Source organism: Corythoichthys intestinalis, chromosome 9, assembly GCF_030265065.1.
Source record: "Corythoichthys intestinalis isolate RoL2023-P3 chromosome 9, ASM3026506v1, whole genome shotgun sequence".
NCBI classification, from domain to species: domain Eukaryota; kingdom Metazoa; phylum Chordata; class Actinopteri; order Syngnathiformes; family Syngnathidae; genus Corythoichthys; species Corythoichthys intestinalis.
In genome coordinates, this window is record NC_080403.1 from 4,217,011 (window position 1) to 4,243,800 (window position 26,790).

Below are 26,790 nucleotides of genomic sequence, written 5' to 3' on the forward strand. Positions count from 1 at the left end.
TCACGCGGTGTGTTCAGGTACAGCAAAAAACGTACGTCACATTAGAACCCGATTCGTTACATTATTACAGGAAATATTATTATTATATTATTCCGATTTGTATTTCTAATTATTGTTTTGCTATGTGTAATTGCCATTTGTAATAGTACCAGCAGTATTTATTAAGGATTTAGTGTAGGTTTTTGGGCTGTGGAACAAATTAGTGGAATTATAATGTATTCTTATGGGAAAATCCTATTCTACATACAATAATTTCGACTTACAAACATGGTCCTGGAACAAATTAACTTCGTATGTAGAGGTACCACTGTACAAAGCGTGCATTACAGAACAAAAGTCAACATTATTTAAAAGAAAACAAAACAAAACACTGGAGACAAAATGGCGAGCGAGACTCCAGCGTCGTAAAGTCGAAATCACGTCCGGTACGTCGTAATCAGGGGACTACCTGTAGTATCCACCATACTAAGCAGACCTCTCTTTGGGCACAATTAGGTTGGGTCAGGGCACAGCTATTTTTAATTTTCAGCATAGATGTACTATGAAATTCAAGTCTAATTTCTTCCTGGGCCACTAAAAGAGCCTTATTTTTAGGGTTGGGCATCAAACATTGAACATCGAGCATCGACGGGACCCGATTCTAACACTCCGGTTCTCCCAAAACCGTTCGAATTTTAAAATTTTGATTCCGTGTTTCGATGCCCTGACCGCCGAGTGGAAAACTATTTCTGCCAAAAACCACGAAGAAGAAGCCACAAGAAGCCCGTGTTTGTGCATTGCAACTTGATTACAACCATGGACACGGGGAGGCAGCGCTCAAAAATTTGGCTTAACTTTACAAAAAAAAAAAAAGACCAGTCAGCTCATTGCAACATTTGCAACACAACTATATCATGCAAAGGTGGCTGCACGACCAATTATGCACGACCGGCTTCAATACGAGTGCCAAGTGCATAGCTAGCTGAGTGATACGTATTTGGCACGCTGCTCCGTCAGAACCAGGTAAGTAAAACAATACATTACATCTGTCTTCTGCTGCCCCAGCGACCTGACCCCGGATTAAGCAATAGATGATGGATTAATGGATGGGTGGATGGATGGATGGATGGAATAATATGAGAATAAATCGTATTATTACGTCGGGCTATGGTCGGTAGAACTCGATGTGAAATGACAGATTTGGCGGCGTTTGATCATGCAAAGAGAACTAGATGCAAAATGACAGACTTGCTAGCGATAGTAAACAGCCGCCATTTTAAAGCACTATAAGCCTCAGTTAAAATCAACAGTATTAAAAGGATTTTTGTTTTAGAATCTGTTGTGTTGCTTATTTAGAAAGATGCAGCCATATGAAGCATTCGATTACTTTTTTAATGAACTTGTAGCAGTGAAACCATAGCATCACATCACATAGCATCCTTGCCAGACGCTCTTTTCTACGCATTATACGTACACTCCTACAGCGCCACTCACTGGCCTAACTGGTATTGTCACAACATAAATATTGCATGTTTCTGTAAACACAACAGAATCTGTTTTTACATATAAGGAAACCTTATTATTTTGCCTCATCTACATCAAATTATAATCAATAGAAGAATTTATACTAATGCTTTGTCATACCTCCCAGCTAAGGTACATGTATGGCACAAGAATATGAGTAAATGTTGTCTCCGTGAGCTTTTGAAAAATAAACATCTTTGTGAAAGTGCACTCCTGAGGAAAGAAACTTCATCATGAAGGGGATAGTTACCTTTCTCGCAAACACTGTATAACTGTTTGCATTAGTCTAACACATTCATTATAGTAAAGCATTTAACCATAGTTTAGGGAGACGTACTCCATGCCCTTTGAACCAGTAAAGTGGACCAGCTTATCAGCCCTCGCCTGATAATATGAGGAGAAGACGTCAGTGACTCTTCGGTGGGGTCAGAACACCCTCGCCCTACCAAGATAACAAGTTGATAGCTCGGCGCCTTAGACGTCAAGACACGCATCAGTTGCCGTGGCAATCACAACCCAGCCACGAAAGATGACACACAAACTTGATTGCCCAAACCTGCCACAGAAGGATGATCCCAAGACAACACCCAGGCACGCCTTCCACCCAGCCCACTCCACCGCAGCTTTCAAAAGACTGAACATTTAGCTAACAACTGTCGCTTCTCGGGGACAGTTTCGATGTATCCGTTATTTGGCTGACCCTGGATCCAGTATTGCCTCTCCGTCGTCTGTTTTTGCCTTGCTTTTTCATCACTGTCGACGTAGAAATTGTCAAGCTGTTCTCGGTGAGCTTTCTTTAACTGTTCAAAATGGAGTCAGTACAAAGGGTTAACGCTGGAGTGAATGCTCGGAGTTTGGCCTTCCCGGCCGACTTGCTAGGGGCTGCGCCAAAGGACACCTACTGGGAGGCCGAATTTCTTCAATCACATTTAAATTCAAAGACTGATATTTATGTACAAGTTGAAAATAGCCCTGTGAGAAGTTCATATAATTCATAAATATCATATTAATTGTATTAATAATAAATAATAATAATAATAAATAATAATAATAATAATAATAAATTTTAAATTCATATGATTAAAGAAAAACATTTAAAAGTTAAGACATTATTATAAACTAATAAATTCTTAAACTATATTTTTTTTTACCCTGCCTCTTGTAAGAATCGGAATCGAGAATCATTCGGAACCGGAATCGAAACATGGATCTGGAATCTGAATCGTTCAATTTAAAACGCTGCCCAACCCTACTTATTTTGTATGATGTCTACAGTGAATTTGTACCAGGGCAAAAGGGAGTTTTGGATTTGCCTGGTACACCAGACTGACTGCTGTTCCAGCTATAGAGTCTGACGACCGTTGGGCGGATCAAATTCCAAGCAAACAGAGAGCGGCATGAACCAATCAACGACGGGCGGATGTGCAGTTGATAAAGCGACCAGAAACTCTAGCGCGAAGGAATAAACACACGAGGAGAGTGGAGAACGGAGAGGTTTATCCAACATGGCTAGCGCGAGACGGACTGTTGGTTTTAGAGACTTGATGTGTTTTTGGTCATTTAAAACTGAATTTAACGCGGATTAGAACATATTCCCGGCTCTCCCGTTCGCTATCTGTGTTGTTGTGGAGACGACTTCCAATGCGCAGAGTGACGTTGCTCGTTAAGAACACGTTACGCAAATAAACGAATCTGATTGCACGGATGATTTTGTTCTGGCTCAAGAAGCCAATAAGGAGATGGGCCACAGACTCTTCTCACAGTGTTTGAAAAATACAGGGAGAATAGTCTGGTGGTGCCAGGAAAGTTTTGGATAAGATTTTTGTACTTTTGTGGACAGGCAGAAGCTAACACTTTGGAAAAAGGGTGGGATGCACAGAACATCAGTATTTGCTTCCAATCACCAGGCTTTATTCTGTTGCCTTTATCGGCAGGGCATTTGTTAGCGCAGGAGAAATTGGGCAGCTAAATAGAACATTAACTTGCACTTGGTATGAGGCAGTAAAGTAGACCTGCCATTTATATCATATGAATTTGATCAGGGAGATCTGCGCAGTGAAATTGGCACCTAAGGACTGCTCAATAAAAATATGACTACTGTGGTTGGACTTCATTAAGAAAGAAGATATGGAATTTTTGTTTTTTTCTACTGAATAAGTAATTTATATGCTTGTTTGCTTGTTAAAATGCAATTAGCATCTATCACCAAATGGTTAATAATTTAATTTTTAGCCAAATTTATATGATTGTGCAGATGCATAAAATTGTAATTGCTTGTATTGTGTTAATGAAGCTGACAGTCAATGGAATCCCTGAGTAGATTATTCTACCAATGCTTGCATCTTTAAATTTCAATTAAACAAGAATAGGTTGGGTCCCCTTCTTCCTCAATTATATAAAACTTTGATCTTCCCAAAACAATATCAACCAAAAAGTCAATGTGTTTTTCCTTTTTTCTTTATACTACAGCCAGACGTCCTTACTCTGTGCTTTTCAAAGAAAAGCCTGAATATTATTTGCAAAAAGCATTTTGCATGTTACGCTTTTAATTTCATGCTGCTTATGCTGCAATTATTAGATAAGCAACACTCACCCAACCCACACCCTCCCCATTTTGAGCAAAATACACACACACTCACACAGACAAAGGAGACAAAAGCCAGACGGAGCGTTACCTCTTTGTATGTGCCTTTGAGAGTGAGGAACATGTAGCCCATGTAGCCAGGGATGAGGACCATGGAGGAGAGGGCCATTAACCACCCGACACCCTGGCCCCAGGCTGGGAACACATAGTCGCCCATGGTAAGGGGCACCATCTGCACGGCACTGAACAGGAACACTCCCTTGAAACGAGACGCCAGGGAACTAAAGTCATAATCCGGATCCTCACACACATGAAATACAACCTTGGAACTCTATAATTCTGCATCCTAACATTTCTGCCATCAGAGGCACATATGTATCTCTTGAGGGCATTTGCTGAAGCTTTACCCTTGTGGTGTTCAGCTATTACAGTTGTCTTTTATGGCAAATCATGAAACGAAAACTAAAACGTTTGGCAATTTATTGTCGCCCATCTGTCAGACACACATTTCGAATTGGTCGCCATCAGACAAGCATTCTCCCAGCCAAGTCTGTTTTCGAAGGATACCTGAATTTGGCCGAAATTTCACAAAAATGGCCGCTTCATTTGTCTGTTAGTGATAAGCTTATTTGCATGTTGCTAAAAAAAAACTAGCTTCTTCTCCATCCAGCCAGACAGATCAACAGAAAATCCAACATTACTAGCAGTGATGTTTTTGCAGCCCTTTTAATTTTCGTCTTAGTCTTTTGGAGGATAATACTTATTATTAGTCTTAATCATACTTTAGTAATTCCAAAATGTTTTGGTCTTTTTCTAGTTTTTGTTGACGAAAAACTAATTTCGTCTAGTTTTAGTCGACGTTTACTCAGTATTTTCATGTGTAAAATTAGAAAGTTTCACTCCAAAAAAAACAAAGGTTTCCAACTATTTCGAATGAACATTGACAGATGAGCTCATATTGTAGCATCTACAAGCACTATTTTCAATTAATTATACCCACCTAGACGCCACAAACTTTATGTAAAAAAAAAATGGCAGATAGTTTAAGAGGACGCTCGCCATTAAGAATAGCCGAATGCTAATGTGAATACTAGGGATGGGAATTGCTAGGATTTTTACGATTCCGATTCCATTATCGATATTGCTTAACGATTCGATTCTTTATCGATTCTCTTATCGAGTCTAATTTGGGGAAAAAGAAGAACAAATGTTTTGATTGGCATCGAGTTTGTTTAATCAGAAGTCACAACCTTACAAACTCACAACGAGGTCAAAAAAGGCCCAAAGCCTCAATGTTAACTGTGGCAATAAGTGGCAAACATTTTACTGAAACATTTTTCTAATAGAAATAATAAATATAGGTACTTATTGGCATATAGGTCATTGTTCTGCCTTTGGCAATATGTGTTAAAGCAGGGGTCCCCAAACTTTTTCCTGTGGGGGCCACATAACTTTTCCCTTCTCTGTTGTAACAGAAAAAGTGTGACGATTGCAGGAGTGCCTAAACGTAAAAAAATATTGTTTTTCAGAAAGCCACAATCAAATAACCCTTTCTGGATTCTTCACCGAACAAAAGTAAATGAAATAAAAATGATAATATAGTATAATATAATAATAATAATAAATAATAATAACACTATTAATTAAATACATAATAACCAAATAACCCTCTCTGAGTTCTTCACAGAAAAAGGCCAGGAAATAAATAACACTATTGAGAAAAACAACAACAACAAAAAAAAAATCAAAATGCTCTCTGGTATTGTTCAGGGGGCCGTATCTGGCCCGCGGGCAGTAGTTTGGAGACCCCTGTATTAAAGTGTATTATTTACCATTATATTGAAATGCATGCCTTTAAGTTTTTATGGCGCTTTCACGCTCAAGTGGGGGCGCCCTTGCGCTTCCTCACGTGAAGAAGAACGCGCTTACACGTGAAGAAGTGCCGCATCCAAGCGAGTTAGCGAGTTAGTGAGAGAGGGAAACACTGCTATGAGCCTACGTTCTTTGTTAATGTTTGTAAAATATCTACAGAGGCAACGCCTGTATGTATCATCTTTTGTGTTGTTGTTGTGTGTTTCCACTCGCGATCGGACACTTAAATCCAGTTGTGTAGTGGTTTGAACGATGTGCTAATGCTAGCGAATGCATGCTAACAGTTTGTGTTATTAATGTATTTGCAGCTAATCATCGCTGATTTACGTTGATGCAAACCTGTTTGTTATTGGGGATGAAATGGATTTGTTTCATTTCTATTTTTAGTTTCACTCTTCAAGTGATGGTTGAATAAAGTCAGCAAATTATACCAACATCTTCTGTATCGTCATTTGGGAGTTCAGGTAGCTGTATAGCCAGGACTGAGCATTAGCGTCTCGATGAGGACATTGCAGTCGTATTCCCCACCGATGCCGTTATCTCCACCTTGCAATGACTGCAAGTCGCTTTGTTGTAATTTTTTCTTGTGAAGTGAAGACAGACTTTCGAGCGTTTGAACCTACGTGCTGTCATTGTGATGTTTATGGCTGCAATGCTCGTGCTAAACCATCGCAACCTTTCATTTTCACCCTCCTTCCTGGTGAAGTGTAGCCAAACTTTGGAGCAAGTGGTTCTTGGCGCCATGCTAGTTTGATCCGTCTGGACAACAAGACACGTCACGACGCAATATGCATCTTTAGGAATCGTTAAAGGGATCGTTAAGGCTTTTTCATTGTGATGTCGAGGCCTCGAAAGGCTAGGAACCGGTTCGGAATTGGAATCGGATTTCGATTCCCATCCCTAACTAGCAGTGTTGTTTTTGCAGCCCTTTTAATTTTCCTGTTGTCTTTTGGAGGATAATACTTATTATTAGTCTTAATCATATGTCAGTAATTCCAAAATGTGTTTGTCTTCTTGTAGTTTTTGTTGATGAAAAAACAATTTTGTCTAGTTTTAGTCGACATTTACTCAATATTTTTATGTGTAAAATTAGAAAATTTCACTTAAAAAAAAAAACAAAGTTTTCTAACTATTTCGCATGAGCATTGACAGACGACCTCATATTGTAGCATCTACAAGCACTATTTTCAATTAATTGTACCCACCTAGACGCCAAAACTGTATGTAAAAAAAAATAGGCAGATAGTTTAAGAGGACGCTCGCCGTTAAGAATAGCTGAACGCTAATGTGAATACTATGCCAACGCTATGAGTTACATTTAGTGTGTGATGATCACTAAGCACGGACCTTTAAAGGCTGAAGCAACATTGCATCTTCTCTCTTGCCAAGATAAAAAGACAAATCTTACCATGTGTGTGTCTCAAAACAAGCAATGGGGAGACTGAAGAAGGCACTATTTGAGGGGGCGCAGCACGCTACATGAGTGACACATCCAGACACCGCTGCGATGCAGGATAATTACACATCAAATGTCACACATGTGACGGAAACATTTTCGTCTTGTTCTCGCATTTATGTCGATATGTTTTAGTCTCCCAGACACGTTCTTAGCTTGTTATTGTCTCGTCATCGTCATGAAAAAATTGTTCGTCGATGAAATATTTTCGTTATAGTCATCGTTGACAAAAACAACACTGATTACTAGTGATCATAAGATTGTGACTGAAAATGATGCAACATTCAGAAAATAATGAGTAGAATATTACTAACATTTGATTAGTTATGCCCTATATTATGTTATGCGTTATGGGAGAACATATTTTTTACTTGTAACTTATGTAACATGTTGCACTGTTGATAGTACAAGAAATTATATAGAGGCTTTGGAGCTTTTATCACATCACTATTAACAGTTGTACAGCAGTTTTAGCAAGTGTTGTTAATCTTACTTTAAAAAAGTAATTAGTTACAGTTACATCAAATTACTTCTCCTGAAAAGTAATTGAGTTAGTAAATCAGTTACCTCAACGTAAGAGACCTAAGTAACACCCAACGTAAGACCCTAACACTAATCCTAACCCTAATTAGTTACTCGGCAAAGTAACTGACGTTACTTTTCATGTTCAGCACGTTATTACATGATCCATTCTATAACGTCTTTAATGTCAAATATGTTTATATTAACTGGTTGAATTGAATTGTCTTTTTCATTAAAATAAAAAAAACAAAAACAACATAGGTCATCCTTTTTACATATTTTGAAATTTCACCTATATAATAGTTTAATGGTATACAAACTTTAACTTCCAAAGGATGTGAGAAAAAAGCCTTTTTCCTTTTGTACTGAACCGTAACTTGTGTGTACTCTCACACCCCTAATATATACAGTAAAGACATATTTTTCAATATTCAGGTGAGGCTTGAATCTCTTCCCTCTTCTATCTTTGCTCTAGTTGTTTTGATTAAAAAGAAATCACACCAGGTTTATGGATGTATGGATACATCATTCAAGAAAAGCTTCGGGCAAGTGACTATTTTGTTAATAAATAACAAAAACAAGTTATTATTATATTGTAGCATCTACAAGGACGACACCCACTTGGTGATGATAATGCATACTGAGCAGGGAAACAGTCCATTATTTTCAATTAATTGTACCCACCTGAATGCCACGAACTGTATGTACAAAGTTTCCCGAGCGTTTAACATTACGCTCGTGATGCTAAATGCTAATGCTAACGAGAACGCAAATGCTATGCTAACGCACCGAGCCACTTAACATCGTGTTTGCAACGGTGTCACAACCCTCTTCCCCTCCTCCCCTCTCCCACTTTGCTCTCTCCGTGTCTCTCAGACATCTCTCATCATTCAGCCAAATTGTAGTAATGCACGCTAACATGTAACGGTAAGTTTGCAAAGATGGGAAAAGCCATTAATTAGATTACTCACTACTGAAAAAAAAAAAACGCCATTATTAACAACACTGGTTTTAGCATAACTCAAAACAATTATTATTCAGTAGTAGAGATATGACCAAAAATTCAGCGCTGCAAACCTTTGGCCAAAACAGCCAAAATTGCATTTTCGGTTTTCGGCTAAAAGGCCGAAAGTTTACCACCGAATAGTGTCAAGAACCGTAGTCGTCTTGTGATGACGTAATCAAAACACGGTGAGAAGCAACACCACTGGCTCACAGCCAACATTTTCACAGTTTAGAAGTATTGAGGTATCAAAGAAATATATAAATGATGAAATGAAGGAAAATAATATAAATTTGCTTAATCGGTGCTACACGCTCATTCTGAAGTTGCTTTCCATTGATGTCCCACATCACTTTAAGTACAGTGCATTTGATCCCGTGCGTGAGTAGTTTGAAGTTTAATCAAGGGAAGAATATACAAATAAAGCAGTATTTAAATGCATATATGTGCATTTGGTTTAGTACAATACGTTTATAGCATGACCACTTCCTCTTTTTATCACATTTTTTCCGCGACTTTACTAGTTTCGGCATGAACGGAAAAGTTTTTCGTTGTTGTTTTGAATTAAAATTCCACACAAACATACATCAAGATCTAATTTAGCTGAGCAATTAGAGGTGTGAGACACATTTTTCAAGTGTCCCAAACTTCCAAGAGAGCACATTTATCAAGGTTTTATCGGCCGTGATGTGTGTTGCTATGACGACGCCAGCACTGTGCAGAGTTTACCACAAAATGCTCACTGCCCCTGGGAACGCACCCTCCCTTGGGGTTTCAGAATCGGGACCTTTCAAACTAAATGTGTCGAGCCTCCGGAGTAATAAAACAATAATTATTATTACAATTTAAAAAATGAAATAAAAAAAAAAGAATAATATGCATATGTATTTTTCGGCCTTTCAGCCAAGTCTTTTCAGTTTTCGGTTTTGGTCAAGAATTTTCCTTTCAGTACGTCTGTCGTGCAAACTCAAGGCATCTCAATTTCTCTAAATCAGTGGTCCTTAACCTTGCTAAGGGAACCAAATCCCACGAGATTCACACGGCATTCACTGAACCCTAATTTCATAATAAAGCCATTTTTTACGAATTCAAAACCTGGCAAGCTAGAATGTAAGTTAATTCCTGTTCAAAATTCTTCCAGATTTCTAATTTATTACAAATTATTTTTCCTTTTGCTGTTGGCACGTCGCTAATTGAGATTAAACTCATTTCTTTTCACACTGTTCCTCTCTTTGTTTTCATGTCTACATTCTCATTTTATTGTTGCATCCTTGCATCACATACTATTTTCATGGCGTAAAATAAAGCATTTTTTTTTTTTTTTTAAATTATCTACGCAGTTCACGGTGTCTGTAGGTTTGTTCTCCTTCCTCATATCAAGTGCTAGTCAACCTTCCACTGAGCAAACCGGTTTCTCCTCCCATTAGATAGTGGGCTAGCATTTGAAATAAATGGAATAAAGGCTATATATTAAGGGCAAACCAGTCCAAAACCTGGTCTAAAACACCACTTTGCCCAGATTTCAGTCAGCATACAAATTAGGGCTCTTTATTTCTTAACCTTCACCGAAACCCTGAGGCTTACTCACTGAACCCCTAGGTTCAGTTCGATCGAAGCCCCGATAAGAACCACTGCTCTAAATGGAACAGTGTAACTGAACATACTGTAGCTAAATCATTCTGGCACATCATTACGTTCCTGTCTGTCTGATCACATACTTTGTATTTTATTCTAAAAAGAAAGTCACATTAGATAATCAATTCTTTCTGAATTTGCCCTCTGCATGACGACTGTGATGTCTTCACACATTATATCGACCTGGTTCAATACGTCAGTTGGTTTGGTAGGTAATTAAATCAATGCAGGTGCAAAACCTCGTCATTGCATTGTAAAAAATGTCAACATTTATTTTTATGTTTTATTGCTATAGATGAAATATAAATGATTATGTTAAATGTGTACATTATACTATGTTAAATCATTTGAAGCCCTTGAATCAAATCGTTGAAATATTGACAAATATTGTTGACAGAATTTGATGACTGTTTCAACAATTTTGTATGTAACAACTGTGTGTTTTGTATGTTTTGTATGTAAGCAACTAAATTAAGACAATTAGTTTCCTTGGGAATGACTATTCAAGCATCTGTATAGTTCATTTTGACTGACATGACATGGAACAGTATGGAATTGTATGAAAACAATGGACACATGTCAAGTAAGGTTGGTCCGATATTATCGGCTAGCCGATAGTATATAATATCGGACAACTTTACTTTTGGATATGTGTCTATAAAAGCATTTTTAAAATGATATCGGATAATATTGACATCGATTTTTCCAGATCTGTTTTGGGCGAATATGCTTGCTGCCCTCAAAGTGGATGTAGAAGCCTTCTGCCTTTGTGCAAAGGCCAGTCACAGCTTAGCAGAGCAGTTATGCTTATTGGCCATTAGATGTCTCCAAACTAAGATACTTGGGATTTGTTAGGTTAGCATTATCATTATGAAAGCATCCAATGGGGGAATCACAATACAATTACAGTGGTACTTCGACATACAAAGTTAATTCGTTCCAGGATCTTGTTTCACAGGCCAAAAACCTGCACTAAATTTTTGATAAATGCTGCTAGTAATATTGCAAATGGCAATTACACAGAGCAAAACAAATAAATTATGAATAAAAATCGGAATATTAATAGTAATGATAATACCTGTAATAATGTTACGAATCGGGTTCTAATACGGCGAATGTGTTTTGTGTGGTGTACCTGAGCGCACCGCGCAGCTGACATGCCAGAGTGAGAGAGGATGTTTTACTTTCACTTTTCATGTTCAGCTGTGGTGGACAGTAGGCATGTTGTGTTGCACAAGTTCTGAAATGAATGATTAAAAACCTGACGAAGCTGGCGATTTTTTTTGGCAATATTACAATCATAATAATTGTTACCTTAACTTATAAAGACTGGCGAACGGAGGTCAGAGGAGGATTGTCCAGATCCTAGACATTCTACGGCCGTATTGTCGAGCCAGTTCATGGACGCATAGACCACGCTCATATTTTTCTATCATTTCCATCTACATTTCAACGGTATGCCTCACCTTTTTCGTTTTTTCACCACCTGCACTAACATTATTGGAACTCATGTTAATTGCTCTTACAAGAAATGTGTCGAAGCGATCATACTGTATGTGGAAGTACCACTGCATACAATTATTAGGTATCAGATTTTTGGAGTTGGACAATATCAGGATATCGGTTAAAAATTTATTATCGGACGCTCTATCCAACAGCATTTGGAATTGTTTGGAGGAGGGAGAAATTTCTACTACGATGTGTAAAAATGACTAAATGTTGTTGAGGTTGAACTAAACAAATCCAGAATATTTCAGTTCTGATTTGAGAAAAACACTGACTGAGAAAAACTCTAATACAAATGACAAAAACAAGTGTTCTCAGTTTAGGTGTAGAGAAGTCGGAACGCACCATTTTTTAACACCGTATAATATACGTATGCTAGCTTTGTTATTAAGTCAGCATTACAGTATTTTTATTGAGCGCATATTAGCTCATATAAAAACTACAAGAAAAAAAAAAGTGCTATGGTCACTTTAACATCGAGGTAAGGACCCTCTCTATTCTCGACTCTTTTGAGATTTGGCTCTTGAGTCTTACTTACAGCCACAATGAGCGGCGTGAAAACAACCCAGCAGGCCTTCCACCACACACAGGGCTTGTAGCCAATCATTTCCTCAATGTTGTCGTAGAATTTATTCACACCTGTAAAGCAAAGATAAGCAACATGAATATATAACGTAATCTTGGAATCTCCCATATATGTTAATAAAAATACCCCTATTTTAGAAGTAATGTTGTCCCGATACCATTTTTTTGTAGCACCTGATGCCAATACTGTATTAAATAAAAAATAAAAAAATTACAAAACAGCTTTTTTTGTGTGTTTTAATACTAAATAACTGCAAACCGACTTGAATGATAATTGATGACTGATAATAAATGCAATTAATGATTTTTTTTTTTTTTAATTATCGATTAATGGGATAAATGTCACATTTTTCAATTACCTTCACAATTTAACTTGAAGTTGTTTTAGGCATGTTGTAAGTAACAACGAAGACAAAATAGATGACTATTTCCTTCAAAAATAATATTTAATTACAGCTTCCTGACTTAACTATAGTCTACAACTGTTTGAAGTACATAAAAGGTTTTTAATAAAGGTTCTGAGTATAAAACATAAAAAATATTTCTCAGTACTCAAATCAGACAAAAGTCCTGTTCATTCAAATTAAAAAAGTGTTGCCGATTGAATTTTTGTTGTTGTTGTGGGCAAAGCGCTGTTATAAATTTTGTCAATGCCTCATTCATTTTCTTTAAATAAACTAAACATCAAAATCGAATAAAGAGGAGGCAGACTGTAGTGAATCAGTTTTCTTTATCAAATAGTTGTTCATAAATACTGTACAATCCAAAATCAAATTCAAAGCACAATCTCTTGTATGACAATTTACAGTTTCAATGGGAGTTTGTGTTGAAAGGAGACTGTTATATCAATGGGTTAACTGTATATGTGTGCTTTCTTTATATTTGAGACTTGAGACAACAACAATTGAGACAGCTTTGCTATCCAACAATAACTCAAGTGCTAATATGCTTCTCCATAACACAATACAAACGGACTCTTAAGACACCGTTTAGCATCATCGCTAACAAGCTTAAAAGAATACACACAATAGCACAAAGGCACACTGGATCTAACAACACAAAAGACAATCTAACTCTCAACACTTCTTAATAATATTGATTCAGCAATCCAACTTGAATGTAGCAGTGAACTCTCTCTCTCTTGCTCTAATCACTGGAGGGTGCGCAAAGCATTACATTACAAACAAAGAAAGACCCAAACAGGACTGATCAAAGCTGCTGGCAAAAATCAGTTATCAATTTAGTTGACAAGTAATTTATTAATCGATTTTAATTGATTTAATCGATTAGTTGTTGCAGACTTAATTGCTATCATGGCTTGGTCAGGCCTGCTTAAAAATCGTTGTGAAAGACTAAAAGCCTAATGAAGAAAACCTAAACCAAATCCCTTAGAACTTGATTTATTGAATACCTACAGTAGTATGGGTGACAATCACTTCCGTTTCCAAAAATTAGCTGTTTCAGACCGCAAATCTTGCATGTCGCTGTTGTACTTCCTGGAGTTTCTATATTAAAATGCTTCCAAATTGCATTTTCACTCCAGTGAAAAGTTTCCTGGTTTTTCCTTAGCATGAAAAAAATTACCCGCCATCACGGGCGTAGATTTGCATAGGGACGGCAGGGACATGAGACTACCAAGTTTTCAGGATGCTCAAATTGTCCCCACCAACTTTTAAGCAACCGTATTGGCATTATATCATGAGTTCAGTTATAAAGGTAATTTAGATTGTTTTTCTATATGTTGGATGGATAGAAGTGACCCTACCATTATTAAGTGAATTACTTTCATTATTTTCAGGCTGACATTTAACCCTTTTCACTTGCTGAATGTGCCAGTCCATTTTTTTCCCACAAAGACACATTGATTGGCTGATGACATGCCCGCCACATACGCACTCACAGCCCAGACAGAAATACAACATATCGACAACATGCCGCCTCCTCCGCCCCCTTCGAAGACGAGGGATATTAGAAATTTATTCCTGCCAGCAGCAACCAATGTAAGTAATGTAAAAAGACGTCAATGTTGTGGTGGTGGGGAACACACCATTAATTTTGCTACAGAAAGTCCGACCTGCAATTAAACTGTATGAATTCGCTAACCTGCAAAACTTGAGTAGGAAGCTGCTTAGAGAGAAGTGTCCTTCGGTATGTTATCTACTGTTAACGTTGATTGCGAGAAATGTAGTGAACAGAGGTTTAACCTCTTCTCCCCAATTTTCATTTTCATTTCATAAATGTGGTCTTAAAGCAGCCCAAAGGAGCTTTAATTTTTTTGTTGAGTTTGGTTGTGTTTGTGGACAAAAGCAGTAGTGTTTTACCTGAAGGACGGTTCCATTTTTATTTATTTATTGTATTCCTAACTAATACTTTTTTTCAGTATTTTATTTCTTTATCTAGAACGACAATGTTGAGTGGTCTTAAGATAATTGTTTATTTTTTGCACTGCTGGATAGTTAAAAGATTATTGTGAATGTTAGTATAATTTAAATTCTGTTCAAAAATTACAATTTAAATTTGCTAAACAAACAAACAAAAAAAAATCCAGACATATATTGTGGAAGTTTTCAAATTTTTTTCTTTAGTGTTTTTTAAAACAAAGGTTTGAATCGAACAATGTATCACTTGAATACACATGAAAGTATCAGTCATTACAGATTTATTTTGCATTGATCATTTAGCCTATCAATTAATTAGGTTCATATTCATGAGAAATGTATCCCTGACCCCCGTTCACCCAATCTGTTTGGTCTTATTAATGTTCCGTCCCCAGCAAAAAGTGTACATGCAGGTTATGCTGTTATATCGTCCCTACCAATGTTTAGAATAAACCTACGCCTTTGCCCGCCATTGATTAAGAGCAATTATTGGCCCGCTCTCATTGGCGCAGAGAAGGCCAATAGCAGAAGCTGCTTGGCGATGTATGCACTGAACACGTGATCACACAGCAGTCAGGCAAGAGGACATGCAAGGCACTGCGTTCACAGTTCCATATTAGTGTCGGTAAATGGTTATCCGTGCCTTATTTGTTAGTGCTCGTCGATACGGATGTCAGCATTTTTGTGTCGCATCGGTTTTCCTTCTGATACTAGTGTCTATATAGCACAAATAAAAGTGTGCCCTCACCGTAGAACCACGAAATGGAGACGCATTCGAAGAAGACAAGGAATAGCAAACACATCCCGCTGGCTGAGTAGTAGTCAAAGAGCTTAAAGACGTACAGGCCACCCTGCAGAATGAGACACAAGAGGACATTGATGAGGGGGCAGGGACAGAACAGTAGCATAAACTAAGGCAATTAGGGTGCTCCAGTCAAGTGGATGAACATCGAGAATGCGATGTCTCGTTGTTGAGGACACTACATCTCTGCAATGATGCCGATGTCCTTAGAAGGTCCATCTCAACTGGACTTGTATGCTCATCAATTCCTTGGAAGCTTTTGTTCAGAACACTGTCCTCATAACATGTCTGTACAGAGCTACTGTGTACCATTTTTTCCTTTTCCAAACGAGACATCATTTCATCCAGCATGAAAAGATTAACTTGCGGGTCAGCAGCATCTTTGCTAACTAAAAGCGAGATGTGGGTTACACCCTGGTCTGGTGGCCAGACAATTACTGGAACAAAGGACTTTCATGAACAGTATTTAGCTTTTTGTTCATGTGGTGCATTTAAGTCACGTCTGTGTGTTGTTGGATAAGGAGTAAATTCAATTCAATTCAATTCAATTTTATTTGTATAGCCCTCAATCACAACAGAAGTCTCAAAGGGCTTTACAGAGGCAATATGATACACAATTAGAAATGAAGCAACAAAGATGAATAGATACAGTTCAGGTCCCGGGTATCCCCTATCCTTAAGACCCTCCATGCCGGCAAGGAAAAACTCCAAAAACTCCAGAGTCAATTGGGAGAAAAATGAGAAACCTTGGGGAGTACCACAGTCAGGAGAGATCCACTCCCAGGACGGATAGACAGGAACCCCAGAACTGCTAATGGGAATTAGCAAGCGAAGTTATAGTCCGTAAAAATACAGTGGAGTAAAGGAGCAAGAAGAGGTCCCTCTAGTCAGATGAGATGAAGGTAGCAGCGAGGACGTCTATCCAGCCAGGCGTGTACAGTGGGGAGAACAAGTATTTGATACACTGCCAATGGGTTTTCCCATTGACTGTGTATCAAATACTTGTTCTCCCCACTGTATATAAACTGCAGATGCCTCGTTCAATTTAGTTAATGAAGTCAGCGTACCAGACAGCTGCCCTCTTGGATGGGCCTCCCATCTGATTTGAATGCATTTATTTAGGGTAATTTATATAAACTTTATCCTAATTTCTGTGCGACAAACGTCAGGAATATAGCGCTAGTTATAATATAGAGTGAAGAGCAGAGCATTACTTGCACCCGTTGTGATTATTCAAGTTCACCCACTTAAAAAATAGGTAATGGTAGGAAATCTCCACACAAATCTTCTTTAGATATGTCAGGGTTAGGGGCTGTCGTTAAGAAGCAGGAAGTTTCAACTCCATCCAAAAAATTTCTATTGGATTGAGATCTGGAGACTGGCTGGGCCACTCCAGAACCTTCATATGCTTTTTTACCCAGCCACTCCTTAGTCAGCTTGGCTGTTTGCTTCAGATCATTGTCATGTTGGAAGATTCAGCCACGACTCATCTTCAAGTCTCTGACTGAGGGAAGGATGTTGTAGCTCAAAATCTGAAGATACATTTCACCATTCATCCTCTGCTTTATACCGTACAGTCGTCCTGTCCCCTTTGCCGAAAAGCAGCCCCAATGCATTATGTTTCCTACCCCATACTTCACAGTGGAGTTGGTGTTCTTGGGATTATACTCATCCTTCTTTTTCCTCCACACACGACGAGTAAAGTTTGTACCAAAAAGTTCTACTTTGGTCTCATCTGACCCCATGACTTTCTCACATGACCCCTCTGCATCATTCAGATGGTCCCTGGTAAACTTCAGACGGGCCTTCACATGTACTGGCTTCAACAGGGGAACCTTCTGAGAAATGCAGGATTTTAAAACATTCCACCGTAGTGTTTTACTGACAGTAGCCCTTGAAACTGTTTATCCAGCTCTTTACAGGTCATGACCAGTTCCTGCCGTGTAGTTCGAGGTCAACAGTGCAGTACAGTACAACACGTTACTCTTTGCTTATTGTTAGTCTTTGTCTGTAGTTGTCAAAAACATGGCAATTTTGCAACATATTGTTAATTTTGGGCTATTTTTCAACTGCCAGTTATATACCTACTTTGCTCAAAAATAAAGGCCAAAGGCCAATGTATGGACTTTTTTCAAAAAAAAAAAAAAAAAACCTGATAAAAATGGATTTTGATCAGGCATCTGTGTCGGCAACTGCACAGATAACTGACTGACAGTAGGACCCCGGAAGGACCCCGCAGCAGTTTGAAGGCATGCTGCTACATGTAAGAATCAGGCTTGCTTGTTTTGTAAATATTGTAAGAATTAAAAAACTATTAGGGCTGTCAAACGATTAGATTTTTTAATCGAGTTAATTACAGCTTAAAAATTAATTAATCGTTATTCATCGCAATTCAAACCATCTATAAATGATGCCATATTTTTCAGTATATTATTGCTGGAATGGAAAGATAAGACACAAGTACTGTATTTGTTTATTATAACAATAAATCAACAAGATGGCATTAACATTATTAACATTCTCTTAAAGCGATCCATGGATAGAAAGACTTGTAGTTCTTAAAAGATAAATGTTAGTACAAGTTATAGAAATTTTATATTAAAACCCCTCTTAATGTTTTTGTTTTATTAACATTTGTAAAATTTTCAATCAAAAAATAATCTAGTAGCTCGCCATTGTTGATGTCAATAATTACACCATGCTCACTCATTGTGCTTAAACCCATAAAATCATTTGGACCCAAGCACCAGCAGCGGGCGACAAACACCAAAAAACAAGTAACAAGCGGACATTACACTGCTGTCATTTTAATCTGTTTAAGCGGGGCATGTGAGTTAATTGCGTCAAATATTTTAACGTCATTAATTTAAAAAATTAATTAACGCCCGTTAACGCTATAATTTTGACAGCCCTAAAAAAATGTATATAGGCTATCATGAATTGCCTTTCATAAATTATGTGCATAAAAAAAATGAAGGTACAGTATATCGGCTTAGAAAATTGTCTTTGGATATCGGGAATCGGCTGAAATTTTTTTTAGATATTGGTATCAGCATCGGCCTTTGAAAATCCCATAACGGTCGGCCTCTACACAAAATAGCGCTTTGCAATCGTTTTACGATTCACAAAAACTTTTTTTTTGCAAAAAAAAAAAAAAAAAAAAAAGTCAGATTTGGATTCAACACCCAAAATTAGGTAACAACAATGTAACATTTGCCTCAGATAGGTTTGGCCAATTTAGGTACTCTTGCTATAATGTTAACAGCCACTTATTATACTTTTTTAACCCAAGTTAAATTGGGTCATCTAAAGTCGCTATGTGCAACTGAATATATTCCCAAAAGCTAAAGGATGTACCTTCTTTGCTTTGTTCACAGAGCTTTTTTTAAAAGGGCTAATTTGTTGTGCTACTTTCTAGTTGAATGATTTATATACCAGTACATATTAGAACAATCAGGTCCAATTTTGACCTAATCTCATTTGAATCTAAATGAGATATTTCTTTTTTTAAATCAACCGTATAGTCGTTCAAATGGAAGTCTGTTATCTTACCTGGGTGATGTTGGATAGTCCAATGATGTAGGAGACAAGGCAGACGACAGCGATGAAAATCTCCCGCCTCTTCCTCAGAATATGAGGGAACTCGTCCACAAGTGCGGTGATGAAGCCTTCCACAGTGCAGAACTATGGGAATAGCAAACCCAGTTGTTTTTCCTAGTCACGCTGTCTTTCATTATTTTCACTTCCCACGTTGTCAGTACCTGGCTGTCGATTCCAAGCATCAGCAGCATGGAGAAGAAGAGGATGGCCCATAGAGGGGAGATTGGAAGCTGGGTCACAGCTTCGGGATAAGCCAAAAATGCCAGCCCAGGTCCTTAAGACACACATTAAGGAATAGGCACTGAGACCATCCATCAAGCTACTTTTTATACTGCTCATCAGGGCACTGATCACAAGTCAATCACAGGGCTGCACTGAGACCATCTATATACCCATTTTCTTTCCATACCGATTATCAACCATAGGGTTATATTGGTTAGCTGGAGCCCGATGGATGGAAGCACAAGCTGTCCTATAGTGGTTGTGAGTAAATCACAAGGTGGCAGTAAAAAAATCCATCTACAACCATTGACGAAAATTAAAAAAAAAAAAAAAAAAAAACAACAAGACGGAACATCCAAACTCCAAACAGGAAGGACGAGAGGTCACAGGCTGATATACTGACTTTCTTCCAACATCAGCCATCGGCCGATTAACAAAAAGAATAAGCCGATGAAAAAGGATTTTGATATAGTAATATACATAATATATTTTACATATCATTTATAAACATGTATTTTATCTTGCATGAGAGAATATGTAATGTTGCTTTAGACTTTTAAGGTGTTTACTGAGTGATCCTTACACTCTAAATGTAACTCGTAGTGTTAGCGTAGCCATAGATTTCATCATGATTTTGACGGGTAACATCCGTCATACACTGCGGAACGCCTTCAAGTAGGCGGCCTGCCCACATCAAGAGTTGTTATTCACAAACACATGCACGCAGCGATCTAACGCAGGATTTAGGTTGAAAAAGCATGGAAGCTGTACCGCATACAAACAGGAATGATTGTCTCAGAAGTGATTTGTTCGAGGATTCAAGGTAATGATTATATTTTTCGTACCATGCATGCATTTTGAAAAAAATCAATTGGAGAAATTAGCCGGCATGGCATTGGCAACATAGTTTGCAATATTTCCGTAAATATTTTTTTTTTGCTTTTAATCAAGACTCGAGACTGTTTTACCTTCATATCTATAAAGAATTCAGGGATTTAAGCATTTATTCACAAGAATTTTCAACGGAAAAAGCTCTTTGTTTTTACAAGGCCACAACTACGGTGGCTTAAAGACTTGCAGCACATTCAACATATTTACGTAAAATAAATGTTAACTGCATGTTTTTCTTTTTTTTTTTGCTTTTAACCAAGAATTGAGATTGTTTTACGTCCATATCTATAAAGAATTCAGGGATTTAAGCATTTATTCACAATAATTTTCAACGGAAAAAGCTCTTTGTTTATATGAGGCCGCAACTACGGTGGCTTAAAGACTTGCAGCACATCTGACATATTTATATAAAATAAATGTTAACTACTCATTTTTTTGCTTTTAACCAAGAATCGAGACTGTTTTACATCCATATCGATCAAGAATTCAGGGATTTATGCATTTATTCACAAGAATTTTAAAAAGCTCTTTGTGGTGATAAGGCAGTGCCACAGTGGCTTAAACACTAGCAGCACATTCGACATATCTACGTAAAATAAATGCTAACGACCCGGTTCTTTGCTCTTTTAACCAAGAATTGAGACTGTTTTACGTCCATATCTATAAAGAATTCAGAGATTGAAGCATTTATCCACCAGAATTTTCAACATAAAAAAACTCTGTTTTTCCACTTGGTCAGCTTCAGATTGGGGGGCCATCCTATTAATCTGCCATGCGCCCCGAGTCCTGTCAATATCAATATGAAGTCTATGGCGTAGCATTCACGTTAGCATTATTTTTGGCGAGCATCTTTTTAAACTCTCACCTTCACTTGTTTATATCTCATCGTGACGTCCTGGTGTGTTTAGTATTTGAAAATAATGAACTGTTCTTCCTGAGTGTGTGTAATCATTAAAAGAAGTGCTGTGTCCGTTGGTTTGCTAGCACTAGACCGAATTAAGCCTTTAACACTAGAATTACCATGGGTGTCCCATTTTGGGACAACCTAGGATCATCCCCAAGGGTGTCCCATTTTGGGACAGCCTTATAAGGAGATCCTCCGACAAGCCCATCTCATTTCTACCCCTTGGCCCACCTCCTGGCCCACCCCTTGGCCCACCCCTCGGCCCACCCCTCAGCCCACCCCTTGGCCCTTCAAACGAAGCGATAAGGGGTAAGGGGTAGGGCTTGAAACATCAGCAAGTAAAGAGAAAGCAGCCTACTCAAGAAAGTTTTTTCCCCCAACCCCCTCCTCTGCTAATGGCTCAATTTACGAGCAAAGACAAAGCAGCCAGCGGGGGCCTCAGAATTGTGACACAAATAAAACTCCATACAAAGCAGCCTCACTCTGGAAGGTTTCGCCCTTACTTTTGCATTCAAACACATTTTGCTTTCGCTCAAGTGACTTTTGTTTTTGATTGAAAATATTTACTTTGATTGAAGGAACTTTTTCTCTGGAACTGACTAAGAAATAAACAAATCTACCAACAAATTTATCAACCAACAGTAGGCTTTCAAAGCTGTGATTGATTTTAATAAAATATAAAAACATATCAAAAGCAAAACAAATACAACAATTTCTTTGGCTGTCTTTATTTTGAGGCAACTTTTGCATTCAAACATTTTGCTTTCATTCAAGTGACTTTTGTCACGCAAAGAGAACAAGCTTCGTCAGCAGCCCCTCACACCCAGTCCCAGTAAAAGAGCCAAGTGTCAAGTTAGAGTTGAATGCTCACAGAACTCTGCAACCAGCAGATGTGTTCACTGCTACAGGTACACCTGTGGCAAATGCAAGAACGAGCCAGCAATGGAGTGCCAACCCTGTTATGACAGCCCAGACAGAATACGCCACCACCACTGCTGAGACACCATGTATTTTGTATGATGACTATAATGAAAAAACAAGTCACTTGAATGAAAGCAAAATGGGTTTGAATGCAAACGTTGCCTCAAAATAAAGACAGATAAAAAAATTCTTGTGTTGGTATCTTTATTTTTCTATATTATATTAAGCAAAGCAAAGCAAACAAAACAAACACTTGTAACAAACGTAAGGGTCCACAACACATGCACATAGATGTGGAGCACGAGTTCAGTTTAATTTAGTTTGGTTTCAAATTCAATGTAATATTTACACCATTGTATGAAACCTGAATGATAGTTTGTTTCTGAACCAAGAGTGGTATTTACTAGTCTTGCATATTTTATCCAGCCATTTCATGTGAGGTGCTTTTCTTGTTACCACTGTTGCTTGGTGTGCTTAGTTGTAGTATTTCTGAATATCTATGTATATCAATGTATATCCACAGCAAATTGTTAACTGATCTTTTCAAAAATGTTTTTTAACATGTAGAGGGTATTCAAACAAATACATCCGAATGAATTAGAATTATTATACTACTGTTAAAAAATCCTCAGAAGTTTAGCAGTTTATTGTCAAGTAAGAAGTAACAGTGTCTGAAAGTAACATGACACCCATCCCCCATTCACTGATAATGGCTGAAAATTTCCCCCCAACCCCCTTCCACAACGAACAGCGGAATAGCAAGTAAAGAAAAAGCAGCCTGACTTGCAAAGGTTTCGCCCTTACTTTTGCATTCAAACACATTTTGCTTTGCTTTCAAGTGACTTTTTTTTTTTTCTCGATTGAAAATATATAATTTGATTGAAGGAACTTTTTGTTTTGGCTTGACCAAGAAATAAACAAATCTAGCTACAAATTTATCAACCTCAAAGCTGTGAGTGATTCTAATAAAATATAAAAACATATCAAAAGCAAAATAAAGATACCAACACAATAATTTTTTTATCTGTCTTTATTCTGAGGCAACGTTTGCATTCAAACCCATTTTGCTTTCATTCAAGTGACTTGTTTTTTCATTATAGTCATCATGCAAAATACATGGTGTCTCAGCAGTGGTGGTGGCGTATTCTGTCTGGGCTGTCATAACAGGGTTGGCACTCCAATGCCGGCTCCTTCTTGCATTTGCCACAGGTGTACCTGTAGCAGTGAACACAATTGCCGTTTGCAGAGTTCTGTGAGCATTCAACTCTAACTTGACACTTGGCTCTTTTACTGGGACTGGGTGTGAGGGGCTGCTGACGAAGCTTGTTCTCTTTGCGTGACAAAAGTCACTTGAATGAAAGCAAAATGTTTGAATGCAAAAGTAGCCTCAAAATAAAGACAGCCAAAGAAATTGTTGTATTTGTTTTGCTTTTGATATGTTTTTATATTTTGTTAAAATCAATCACAGCTTTCAAAGCCTACTGTTGAATGATAAATTTGTTGGTAGATTTGTTTATTTCTTAGTCAGTCCCCCCAAAAAAGTTCCTTCAATCAAAGTATATATTTTCAATCAAAAACAAAAGTCACTTGAGCAAAAGCAAAATGTGTTTGAATGCAAAAGTAAGGGCGAAACCTTCCAGAGTGAGGCTGCTTTGTATGGAGTTTTATTTGTGTCACAATTCTGAGGCCTCCGCTGGCTGCTTTGTCTTTGCTCGTAAATTGAGCCATTAGCAGAGGAGGGGGTTGGGGGAAAACTTTCTTGAGTAGGCTGCTTTCTCTTTACTTGCAATTCCGCTGTTCGTTGTGGAAGGGGGTTTCAAGGTGATGTTTCAAGCCCTACCCCTTACCCCTTATCGCTTCGTATTTTCAATCAAAAACAAAAGTCACTTGAGCAAAAGCAAAATGTGTTTGAATGCAAAAGTAAGGGCGAAACCTTCCAGAGTGAGGCTGCTTTGTATGGAGTTTTATTTGTGTCACAATTCTGAGGCCTCCGCTGGCTGCTTTGTCTTTGCTCGTAAATTGAGCCATTAGCAGAGGAGGGGGTTGGGGGAAAACTTTCTTGAGTGGGCTGCTTTCTCTTTACTTGCAATTCCGCTGTTCGTTGTGGAAGGGGGTTTCAAGGTGATGTTTCAAGCCCTACCCCTTACCCCTTATCGCTTCGTTTGAAGGGCCAAGGGGTGGGCCGAGGGGTGGGCCAAGGGGTGGGCCAGGAGGTGGACCAAGGGGTAGAAATGAGATGGGCTCGGCTTGGGGGCGGATCCCAGGGTGTCCCAAAATGGGACACCCTTGGTAATATTAGGAGGTGCCAAAACCCCTGGTAATTCTATTAAATCTCAAGCAATTTAAAAAAAAATTGCCTTTCATAATTTACGTGCTTTTAAAAAAAGTATATCGGCCTCAGATATCGGCTTACAAAATTTGTCTTGGACATCGGCATTTGGCTGAAATATTTTTTTAGATATCAGTATCGGCATTGGCATTTGAAAATCCCATATCGGTTTACCTCTAGGAAGGACAGCATCGAGATTCAAACCCTGAACCATCAGACTGTAAAGAAGACATGTTAACTACTATTCCACGTTTGCAGTGGTTCTTAACCTGGGTAGATTGAACGGTAGGGGTTCGGTAAGTAAGTTCAAGGGTTTGGCGAAGGTTAGGGCACATCGAGCCTTATTTTGTACTGATTTCCACCATTTTCTTTCAACTGCTAGTCCTCTATCTGATCAGAGGACAAACTGGTTTGCTCAGTGGAAAGTTGACTAACACTGGGTATGAGGAAATACATGAGATTTTGACCTGTTTAAAAACACGCTTTCAAAATGTGAAGAAATTTGAACATGAATTCTTGTAGATTTTAGCTTGCTAGCTTAGATAAATAAGTTTCTTTTATTATATAATTCTGAAGTGTTCGGTGAAAGCACATGTGAAACCCGATGGGTTCGGAACCTTTAGCGAGGTTAAGAACACTGCACTATGGGTACTCTACCAAGACACTTTAATGTTACATTTTATCTAAAAATAAATTATGTAATTCCTTCTGAAAAGGTCAACAATTAAAAGGGCGCTTTTGCTTAAGTGTGATTAAAGTGCTGCGACTGTAAGGCAAGATAACATGTACTAAATAAAAGTGAAAAGGAAGAAGCTAAAAATAAGGCCAACACGTCCTTGGGGGTGCTGAATGACGAACTAAACTTCAGGATTTACAAAGGACGAGGAGATTTGCAGAATCACTGCACAATTTTCTTCATCTTTTTTTTTTTATTAATTAACCCAGGAATCAAAACCCAGTTGCGATTTCCCCTTTCTGACTCAAAGAATAACACATCTAGCGAATTCAAGAGCTAATTATTTGCACGGCACCGAGTGGCTGTTGCCTTTGCTGATTGTCGCCATTGAGCTTCAACATTGATTGCAATTACCTGAGGCTGCCACATCAGCAATGGGTCTTTTTGTCACGTTCGACATGAATCCCACAATGGAGAAGATGACAAAGCCGGCAAACATGCTGGTGAAGGAGTTGATGCAGCAGACAATGACAGAATCTCTGTTGGGAGGGAGACAAAGCACAAGGCGGCCATTGTCACAGCGATATCAATTCCTTATCATCCGGCACACATGGGTGGCGGGATGGAATTGGATGGGGAACCATCTTGTATCCAATGCTAAGGAAAAGACTGCTTATTTTGGACCTACCCCCTTTGAAACAACAGTCAGCTAAAATCATTTATTGGGATGCTTACTCTTCTTGTTAAAACGAAAGCAGCATAGCAAAAATACTTCAACCACTGTAAAAACTAGATTCCGAAATACACAGTCATGGTACAGAGTTCTTTTCATCAATGGCTTTAGGGAGGGACAAAATATTTATATCATCATACTGTATGTCTTATCGCATAGTGTCTTTATGTCAACACCTACTAGTGTCAATAATCTTGCTGATAATACTAGCCCAGTGTTCTGTTAACAATAAACAGCAGTAAAAACAACTTGGTTTAAATAAGCCAAACAATGGAGAAAATTAATAGGTTAAAAAAAAGGAAAATATCAATTTAGAGTCTCAATAAAGTAAGTTGCATGTAATATGGCATTTTATTTGAGGTCTTGTTTGACTTTTGAGGAAACTCACAGCAACCACATGAACAACCTGCGTGTTAATGAACATGAATGAATTCATAAGCAAAACACCCCCAACACAGAGCTCAACATTCAGGTGCTGACTTTCGTGACATTGCTTTAAGGAAACCATGTGTGAAGAAAAACCTTATGTTTTAGCTATAGCTTTCAGTGATTGACAGTAAGAGCAAATTTTCATCCTGTTTGACGTATGCGGATAAAAAATGGATATCTTGCTAGGAATTATTCTCATTTATTTACATCAATTCATTTTTAGTGTACAGTGATCCCTC

At 38.1% G+C, this 26,790-nt stretch overlaps 1 protein-coding gene across 1 annotated transcript in view; it reads right to left on the reverse strand.

Moving 5' to 3' along the window:
* Positions 1–26,790, reverse strand: part of slc6a1b (solute carrier family 6 member 1b) — a 56,692-nt gene that overhangs the window by 9,420 nt on the left and 20,482 nt on the right. The window contains exons 9-14 of the mRNA XM_057845017.1: positions 25,804–25,928; positions 19,608–19,720; positions 19,399–19,530; positions 15,793–15,895; positions 12,620–12,720; positions 4,179–4,346 (exon numbers count right to left, since the gene is read on the reverse strand). Coding sequence (XP_057701000.1) covers positions 4,179–4,346; positions 12,620–12,720; positions 15,793–15,895; positions 19,399–19,530; positions 19,608–19,720; positions 25,804–25,928 — 742 coding nt within the window. The remainder of the gene's footprint in view (positions 1–4,178; positions 4,347–12,619; positions 12,721–15,792; positions 15,896–19,398; positions 19,531–19,607; positions 19,721–25,803; positions 25,929–26,790) is intronic.